This window comes from Chelmon rostratus, chromosome 7 (genome assembly GCF_017976325.1).
Source record: "Chelmon rostratus isolate fCheRos1 chromosome 7, fCheRos1.pri, whole genome shotgun sequence".
Taxonomy (NCBI): domain Eukaryota; kingdom Metazoa; phylum Chordata; class Actinopteri; order Chaetodontiformes; family Chaetodontidae; genus Chelmon; species Chelmon rostratus.
The window spans coordinates 29,121,570-29,132,656 of record NC_055664.1 but is presented as its reverse complement, the minus strand read 5'-3'; the positions used below and the strand labels follow the sequence as shown (position 1 = coordinate 29,132,656).

At 49.0% G+C, this 11,087-nt stretch overlaps 1 protein-coding gene across 2 annotated transcripts in view; it reads right to left on the bottom strand.

Annotated features, from left to right (window-relative positions):
- Nucleotides 1–2,562: 2,562 nt before the first annotated feature.
- LOC121608774 (AP-2 complex subunit mu-B-like) overlaps nt 2,563–11,087 on the bottom strand; it is an 18,212-nt gene continuing 9,687 nt past the window's right edge. The window contains exons 11-13 of one of the 2 annotated variants that reach the window (XR_006006975.1): nt 7,227–7,338; nt 5,197–5,427; nt 2,563–2,581 (exon numbers count right to left, since the gene is read on the bottom strand). Coding sequence is in view for 1 of the 2 variants with exons in the window: in XM_041940123.1 (XP_041796057.1) it covers nt 5,293–5,427; nt 7,227–7,338 (247 nt within the window). In the remaining variant the exon portion in view is untranslated. Of the gene's footprint in view, nt 2,582–4,501; nt 5,428–7,226; nt 7,339–11,087 lie in introns of those variants that run through there. The other variant, XM_041940123.1, reaches the window with a different exon arrangement.

Here is an 11,087-nt window from a genome sequence, read left to right as displayed (position 1 = left end):
TTCTCACAGTCCCAAAAATGAATTTTCTGGAATGGACTGGGAACAATCACATCCAGTTCAAACTAGGTCTGAGGATCCTGATCATGATGCACCACATGATCAGAGCTGATGGAGTCCACAAAGAGTGACACACAGACCTCGCACCTGAAGCAATACGACAGCACCCTACTGGACCTGATGACACCATATTTGGTAACAGCCCCCTTTGGGCCCTCGTATCGGCCTCAGTGATGAAGCACTTCAACCAAGAGTTCCTTTTCATGGCCTCCAAATTTCTCCACACCTGAGATTTGGCAGCAGTCCCTCTGAAAGGCCTCCTTCTTCAGCGTGGTGGACCCCCCTGTTAATGATTCCTGACAACTTTAATCACTGATTTATCTTTGAAGCAACATCGATTGATGATGTCGTAAACTCACATAAACTCAGCAGCCAATAATCACTTGTGGTGTTCCTCAGGGTTCTAGTCTCAGGTCTCTATATTTTCTGTTAGCATGGACGTGAGTTGAATTTGTCTCAGACCACCAGACCTGCCGTAAACAGCGTGTTTTAACGGTGTTTGACAGATGGAAGACGTGTCCATGTTCAGCCAAACATTCGTTCACATTTTCTTTGGATTTGTAAGAATTTGAACATTTGGATGGAAACTTGACTTGTGGCTCGTCACTACGAGCAAGCCTTTTCACATCACCCGCAGTCATTTCATTCACAGTAATCCAGCGAAAACAGCAGCTGCTGCTGATGATGAAGATTTATTTTGCAGCTTTTAAAGTCTAAACTAATCTGGAAAAGAACAGATCATTGAAACAGAAATTAATCATTATTTGCAGCCTCATCAGCGACACCGATACCCAGAGTTCTTATTGTCTGTATTGTTGACTTGTTTATCAGTCGGGCCGCAGCTCTCGGCCTTCGGTCACCTTCACTCTGACAAACTGCCTGCTGAGGCGTCCTTCGCAGGAAGTCATCATATGGTGCAAGTTAAGCAGCCCGGCGCTCATTAAAGCTGCATTGTGTCCTGAATGAGGTTTGAATGTTGGCAGCTGAGCGGCCTGGCAGACTCCCATCATGCACTGCAGCAATGCTCTGACCTCACACTGACTCTCAGCCTCAGATCGATACCTCGACAGAAACCTGAGACCAGAACTCATCGGAGACCAGAACCTCTCTCATCTGCGAGGCTGTCCGTCATGAAGACGTTTCACTGCTGATGTGATTCTAAATACGATTTAATGAGCTGAAATAAACACGATTGTTTCATCGTCATCATAATTACTGATGATCGTTTGTCTCCTCAGATATTTCAAAGTGGATCAATGAGCTCAAAAACACGCTGATTTCTTTTGTCAGGCAGACATTAGAACATTAGAACATTAGAACAAAGAGCAAAGAAACATTTATCTGCACTCGTCGAGATGTTCCGACTGATTCCACTTCAGATCTGTTCATCATGATCAGCAGCTGGCTAGCTTAGCATAAAGACTGGAAACAGTTAGCCTGGCTCTGTCCAAAGGGAATAAAATCCACCAGCAGCAGTGGATGGTGGTCTGTTTTCAAAAACATCCAGGTGTGTGAGGACCACAGGTGTGTGTGTGTGGATGACAGGTGTGTGTGTGGACCACAGGTGTGTGTGTGTGTGTGTGGACCAGAGGGGTGTGTGTGGACCACAGGTCTGTGTGTGGACTACAGGTGAGGGTGCGTGGACCACAGGTGAGTGTGTTGATGACAGGTGTGTGTGTGGACCACAGGTGTGTGTGTGGACCACAGGTGTGTGTGGACCACAGGTGTGTGTGTGTGGATGACAGGTGAGTGTGTGTGGATGACAGGTGAGTGTGTGTGGACCACAGGTGTGTGTGTGGATGACAGGTGTGTGTGTGGACCACAGGTGTGTGTGTGGACCACAGGTGTGTGTGGATGACAGGTGAGTGTGTGTGGATCACAGGTGTGTGTGTGGACCACAGGTGTGTGTGTGGACCACAGGTGTGTGTGGATGACAGGTGAGTGTGTGTGGATCACAGGTGAGTGTGTGTGGACCACAGGTGTGTGTGTGGACCACAGGTGTGTGTGTGGATGACAGGTGTGTGTGTGGACCACAGGTGTGTGTGTGTGGACCACAGGTGTGTGTGTGGACCACAGGGGTGTGCGGTTGCATGTGGCTGCTAACTGGGCTGTAGACTGATTCACAACCTCTTTTCAAGAACAGAAGGGAATCAGCTGATGATAATTTAATTCAAATGGTCTGAACTCTGTTTGTCACCATGACAACAACAACATATTCAGACAAACCCATAAACTGAGGAAACAAGTCAAACATCCTGAACATTCAGCAGCTTTAACCCCTCAGGAAGCGTCGACCTGTAGTATCCCATCATGCTTCAATGTTCCCGGCCGGGCCCCCGGGGGCCTCCTGGCAGCTGCCACGAGGAGGTGTGACGTCCAGACAGAGAGACGGAGGAGGAGACGGACTTTCAGCAGGAGCTGAAGGATGAAGATTTAATTATACCCCTGTCCATTCATCTGTCCATCACACACAGACACACAACACACACAGCCACACACAGACACAGACACACACACACACACACACACACACACAGCAGCAGGTTCCCACATCACCTCGTCTTGTTTCTACAGAGCTGAAAACAAACAACGCACTGTTTTTACAGGCCGCAGGTCGTCATGGCAACCCGCAGCAACCAAAACACCCCCAAATCCTCCAGATCACACGGATGTTTCAAAACTCTTTCACACACTGCAACATTTCATTGTTTTGACAGACGATCGATTGAGCTGCAGGGACTTTAACTTTTAGAAAGTCAAAGGTCAAAGTGCATCACCATTAATGTTTGATTTAAAGGAGTCCTCCTGCCTGCTGAGCAGCGACGTCTCTTTCTTCCTCTCTTCCACCGTCAGAAATATGCAGCTGAGATGACATCACAATGACATCACAATGACAGCATCATGAGTATTTCCCTCCAGGCACATCAACCAGACATCATTCAACTGTCTGACAGGTTAACTGAGCTGAATGTGTCAAATCTGGCGCATTGAGGCCTCATTGACTTCGACGTGTTTGTGGTTTTTAGGGTGTTACTGCAGCAGATCAGGCTGCTGCCACAGTGCTGCTTGTTGATTACTAATGTGTTGTTTTCTACAACTTTGCTCAAACCTGGTTCTCCAGGCTGCAGGTGGGGGTTTTTCAGAGACATTTACCTGACAGTTTCTTTTAGACTTTTACAAACAACATACCTCCTGACAGGAGTTCAACCAATCAGACTGCTGGACGTGAGTTAAACATGATGTGTTGTTAAGATTTTGGAGGTTACCCTTAAAAGAAACATGTCAGCTTCCTGAATGCAGGTTTACCTTTTGTTTGAGGGTAGCACTGAGTTTATCACTAGGTGGTTATCAGGGTTGTCGTAGTAGTTGCAAGTGAGTGGCTAAGGTGTAACAAGACTAGTTGGATGTTTTAGGTGGTTACTCTGGTGCTTCCAATCGTTCATCAGTCAAAATCATTTCATAATTGTAACAAATTCATTATTCAATTAAAATTCAATAAATTTCATTTATTTTTTCATTTTGTACCGTTGCCATGGAGCCACGCGACGTGTTGTTTTGCAGATGCAGGCTAGCTAGATGTAATTGCCATGTTGCACAAATTCAAACCAAGTAGTCGTCAGAACTGAACAACCATCAGAAGACTATTCTGCTCTGTATTTGTCACTTTAGGCCACTGTGCTCAATATGAGAATGAAATCACAAAAATGAATCACGTGCGAGAGTTTGGCCGGTCTAGGCTTAGCATTGAGTCTCTTTACTGTGGTCGTTCCGCTTTTCCTACTTCTCTGACAGCAAGACCTCCGTTATCTGGAGTGCCCCCTGAGGTCAGGGTGTCGAGATGCTAACCATGAGTCACCGTCATCAAGCACGTGGTGATATATCCGTTATACTCCATTACACATTATAAAATCTTTTTTAAAGTGTTGTTGGTTGCTAGGGAGTTCCTTCAGTGGTGATTTTGGTGACTTGTAGGACCTTTGTTGCTACTCTGTTCCGTGTGGTTGTGAATTAGTTGCCGGGTGGTTATCAGGGTGATATGCTTTAGCCAACAAGGTGGAATTAAGATGCTGCTACAGCGGGTGGTTGCTATGGTGTATCGATAATGGTCGGACGTTTAAGGTGGTTTCCAGGGTGTTGCTAGGGTATTAATAGGCTATTGGTTGCAAGGTCGGTTGTTCCTGCAAAAGAAAAAAACACCAGAAAGATAAAACAGAATTACACAAAAATGTCCTTTTTTTTTCTTTAGCATCATGGTATCATTATTTATTATTAATACGTCACTTTAAATGCTTTTATCTTTTATTGTTATTTCAGTTTTATTCCTTTTTCTGACTTTTTTTTATCAGCTTGTCAGCTGTAAAGCACTTTGAATCACATCAGTCTTGTATGACAGGTGCTACAGGAACACAGCTGTACTGAACAATGAATAAATATGAAGAGTCCATCAGTCTGACTGACTTTATTAAGAAAACAGAAAATTTGGCAAAATAACTTCAGACAGCACGCACACACACACACACACACACACACACACACACACACACACACACACACACACACACACACAGACACACAGACACACACACTTTACATAGATTCATAACATCACTGATTAACTTCTTTTAACTGACACATCTGGATACAAAACAGTAAAAAAATAAAACAAATATTTTCACCAGAAATAAATTCAGACCTTCAATAAATCAAAAAAACAAACATGTTGGAAGTGAGTGAGAGTGAAGCATGCTGGGTAACCACACCGATCAGACAGACTATGAGAAAGGGGGACTCTGGTCTAACTCTTCCTACAGGCCCTTGTGGTTTGAAAACTGGTTCTTGATCAGCTGCAGGTCTCTGTTGGTCTGCTTAGTTCCTACTGACAAAAAGGAATTGATCACTTTGTTAAACCAGGTCAATCTCAGACCTGACCTCCTATGTGTCAGGTTCATGGAGTTTAGGGGGGGTTTGCGGATTGAGGTCAAAGTTCTGGAGCTGTGAGGACCTCCGGGGTGTTTTCTGGAATGTGATTGGTTGATCTGTGCCCCCACATTTGGAATAACTCAGGATGAAATACAGAAAACTGAACAACATGTTAACCAACAGAAGGAATGTGAAACTGACGTCACAGTTCAGGACACACACACACACACACACACACACATATCTGGAGAGGAGAACAACAGCGATGTCACGGGGTGCGTTTCTTTCCCATCAGCCCCGGCTACAGCGGCGGGGTCAGCAGCGTGTCTCGTAGATGCCACTGCGTCCGATGTAACGAACCCATTTAATGACATCATGATCGCTGTAGTTCAGCTTGGGCTCGAACACCTTCAGGTACCGAACCTTCAGACCCGAAGGAGCGAAGGGCACCTGACGAAAAGGAGGAGGAGAATTAGTGAAGCAGGAGCTGCTCTTCCTCTCCCACCCTGTAGGAGGCGCTGTGACTCAGACTCCAAGCTTTTTTCCCACGATTCATAGCGACAGTGGTGGAGTGAGTTGTGTTGAGGGTGTTGAGTTTGAGTGTGATGGACTGTTCTGTCTGTGGATCAAACGTCCCCTTCAGGAACATTTCAGCTTCACTCTACAGGACCTGCAGGGACCAGCACAGGGACCATGCAGTGATTCTGGACCGGACTCTGACTTTCTTTCCTTTTTTAGGCTTTTCTGAACTAGCTTCATCTCAACTTCGGACGCCATGTTTGTTTACATTCTTGCTTCTGGAGATGGTCTCACTGGTGTCAGTGGACCAGGACCAGACAGGCTGACCTGGTGTCTGTGGACCAGGACCAGACAGGCTGACCTGGTGTCAGCTGAGCAGGACCAGACAGGCTGACCTGGTGTCTGTGGACCTGTGTCAGTGGAGCAGGACCAGACAGACTGACCTGGTGTCAGTGGACCAGGACCAGACAGGACCAGACAGGCTGACCAGGTGTCTATGGACCAGGACCAGACAGACTGACCTGGTGTCAGCTGAGCAGGACCAGACAGGCTGACCTGGTGTCTGTGGACCTGTGTCAGCTGAGCAGGACCAGACAGGCTGACCTGGTGTCTGTGGACCTGTGTCAATGGAGCAGGACCATACAGACTGACCTTATGTCACTGGACCAGGACCATACAGACTGACCTTATGTCACTGGACCAGGACCAGACAGACTGACCTGGTGTCAGCTGAGCAGGACCAGACAGGCTGACCTGGTGTCAGTGGACCAGGACCTGACAGACTGACCTGGTGTCAGTGGACCAGGAGCAGACAGGCTGACCTGGTGTCAGTGGAGCAGGACCAGACAGGCTGACCTGGTGTCAGTGGACCGGTGTCAGTGGAGCAGGACCAGACAGGCTGACCTGGTGCCTGTGGACCAGGACCAGACAGACTGACCTGGTGTCTGTGGACCTGGTGTCTGTGGACCAGGACCAGACAGGACCAGACAGACTGACCTGGTGTCTGTGGACCAGGACCAGACAGGCTGACCTGGTGTCAGTGGACCTGTGTCAGTGGACCAGGACCAGACAGGCTGACCTGGTGTCTATGGACCAGGACCATACAGGCTGACCTGGTGTCAGTGGACCTGTGTCAGTGGACCAGGACCAGACAGGCTGACCTGGTGTCAGTGGACCAGGACCTGACAGACTGACCTGGTGTCAGTGGAGCAGGACCAGACAGACTGACCAGGTGTCTGTGGACCAGGACCAGACAGACTGACCTGGTGTCAGTGGACCAGGAGCAGACAGGCTGACCTGGTGTCAGTGGACCAGGACCATACAGACTGACCTGGTGTCTGTGGACCTGGAGCAGACAGGCTGACCTGGTGTCTGTGGACCAGGACCAGACAGACTGACCTGGTGTCAGTGGACCGGGAGCAGACAGGCTGACCTGGTGTCAGTGGACCAGGACCAGACAGACTGACCTGGTGTCAGTGGACCAGGACCAGACAGGCTGACCTGGTGTCAGTGGACCAGGAGCAGACAGGCTGACCTGGTGTCTGTGAACCAGCAGGAGGAAACAAACCCTGATGGGTAGATTTGTCTCTGCAGGCTGGTTTCTGCAGCAGTGAAGCTGAATGAATGTAAACCTGATGGAGGACTTATTGATCAGCAGAGACATGAAGGATTCGTTCTATTGATCAGTGATCAATCAGCCGTCAGTGACAGAGTCCAGTTTCTGTTCTGACCTCAAAGTTCATGGAGATCGGAGGTCGAGCCCACTTCTTCTTGTCGTTGGTTGGCAGCAGCTCGATCTCAGCGCTGATCTGAGACTCCTTCATCCCCGCCATGCGCTTGATCCTGCAACACACACGACACACACGTCAACACACACGTCAACACACACATCGACACACACGTCGACACACACGTCAACACACACATCGACACACACATCAACACACACGTCGACACACACGTCAACACACACACACGTCACACACACGTCGACACACACACACACACACGTCGACACACACACACGTCACACACGTCAACACACACGACACACACGTCAACACACACGACACACACGTCAACACACACAACACACACACACACACACGTCAACACACACGTCGACACACACGTCGACACACACGTCGACACACACACACGTCGACACACACGTCAACACACACGTCAACACACACGTCAACACACACACACGTCAACACACACCTCAACACACACACACGTCAACACACACGACACACACACATCGACACACACCTCAACACACGTCAACACACACATCGACACACACATCGACACACACGTCAACACACACGTCGACACACACGTCGACACACACGTCGACACACATGTCACACACACATCGACACACACGTCAACACACACATCGACACACACGTCGACACACACGTCGACACACACGTCAACACACACACACGTCACACACACGTCGACACACACGTCAACACACACGTCAACACACAAGTCAACACACACATCGACACACACATCGACACACACGTCGACACACACGTCGACACACACGTCAACACACACACACGTCACACACACGTCGACACACACACACATCGACACACACACACGTCACACACACACACGTCACACACGTCAACACACACGACACACACGTCAACACACACATCAACACACACACGTCAACACACACACACGTCAACACACACGACACACACGTCAACACACACGTCAACACACACATCGACACACACACACGTCAACACACACGTCGACACACACGTCACACACACACACACACACGTCGACACACACACACACACACACACGTTGACACACACGTCAACACACACGTCAACACACACACACGTCACACACACGTCAACACACACGACACACACGTCAACACACACGACACACACGTCAACACACACGTCAACACACACATCGACACACACACACGTCAACACACACGTCGACACACACGTCACACACACACACACACACGTCGACACACACACACACACACACACGTTGACACACACGTCAACACACACGTCAACACACACACACGTCACACACACGTCAACACACACGACACACACGTCAACACACACGACACACGTCAACACACACGTCGACACACATGTCAACACACACACGTCACACACACGTCAACACACACACACACGACACACACGTCAACACACACGACACACACGTCAACACACACATCAACACACACACACACGTCAACACACACACACGTCACACACGTCAACACACACACACGTCAACACACACGTCAACACACACATCGACACACACACACGTCACACACACACACACACGTCGACACACACACACACACACACGTCGACACACACGTCAACACAGTCAACACACACGTCAACACACACGTCAACACACACGTCAACACACCTCAACACACACACACGTCAACACACACGTCGACACACACCTCAACACACACACACGTCAACACACACGTCGACACACACGTCGACACACACGTCAACACACACGACAACACACACGACACACACGTCGACACACACACACGTCAACATACACACGTCGACACACATGTCAACACACACGTCAACACACACACGTCAACACACACACACACGTCAACACACACATCAACACACACGACACACACGTCAACACACACACACGTCAACACACACACGTCGACACACGTCACACACACGTCGACACACACATCGACACACACACGTCGACACACACGTCGACACACAAGTCGACACACACGTCGACACACGTCACACACACGTCGACACACGTCGACACACACATCAACACACACGTCGACACACACACACGTCACACACACGTCGACACACACACATCAACACACATATCGACACACACGTCAACACACACATCGACACATCAACACACACGTTGACACACACACGTCAACACACACACACACGTCAACACACACATCAACACACACGACACACACGTCAACACACACACACGTCAACACACACACGTCGACACACGTCACACACACGTCGACACACACATCGACACACACACGTCGACACACACGTCGACACACAAGTCGACACACACGTCGACACACGTCACACACACGTCGACACACGTCGACACACACATCAACACACACGTCGACACACACACACGTCACACACACGTCGACACACACACATCAACACACATATCGACACACACGTCAACACACACATCGACACATCAACACACACGTTGACACACACACACATCAACACACACGTCGACACACACGTCGACACACACGTCGACACAGACACACACACACGTCGACACAGACACACACACACGTCGACACACACGTCAACACACACACATTCATCAACACACACATCAACACACACCTCAACATACACACATTCATCAACACACACGTCGACACACACACATTCATCAACACACACATCAACACACACACATTCATCAACACACACGTCGACACACACACATTCATCAACACACACGTCAACACACACACATTCATCAACACACACATCAACACACACCTCAACACACACACATTCATCAACACACACGTCGACACACACACATTCATCAACACACACGTCGACACACACACACACACACACAGGTCAATGTGTGTGTATATAATGTAAATATTGTTGACTTTTATCTTTCTGTTGTCTTATTGATCTTTCTCTCTTTTATTCTTTGCTTTATGTCAGACTTTTCCCAGCGAGGGATTAATTAAGTTTTATCTCATCTGGGTTCACACAGGCCCCTGATCTGGATTTAAAGAGACCGTGGTCTGGGTTTACACCACCTGTCCGGTGAACCGGTTTCTGGTCCACCTGCACTGATGATGTCATTGTCAGAGCACAGGTACACACAGCAGATCAGCTGTTTAAATGTGATGAACTGAACACGATCAGGCTTTATGGGTTTTAATTCCACCATAACTGTGTGAATGTAAAGACTTCGGTCCTGCGGTCTCGCCTCAGCGCTTCCTGCCGCCGCCGCGCCTCACTGCGGTTCTGGGACGGTGAACTCTGCAGACCGACTGTGACCCGGTGATGTAATGTGGAGGTGTTTCGCTGACGCGGCAGCAGGAGGCGGGGTGTTAGCGCTGATGCTGCAGAGCTGCTCTGATGTCTTTGTCAGCACAGGCGGGTTTTATTACTCGGCTCAGAGGTCGAACGATCGATCCGTTCATCGCCACGGCCCCTCCTCAATGACAAATACACAGAGGAGCCGAATACAGCTGCACCACCCAATCAGCTGCTGGAGGAAGGTTCTCAGAGGTTCGGCTGGTTATTCGCAGGCTGGTCTTGGTGCGGTCGAGGTCTAAAGGAAATATTCGATACACGATGTTTGGTTTGGTTGGAGACGGCATCTGTTCGGTGACTGGGTCTATACAGATTTATCTTTTAATGATGACGTTCTCACACGAGCAGAACAGAAACTCAGTTTTTCCCTCAGGGATCTGGCAGCGCACCGGTGGTTCTCCATCAGCTGTAGTGTGTTAGCTGGTT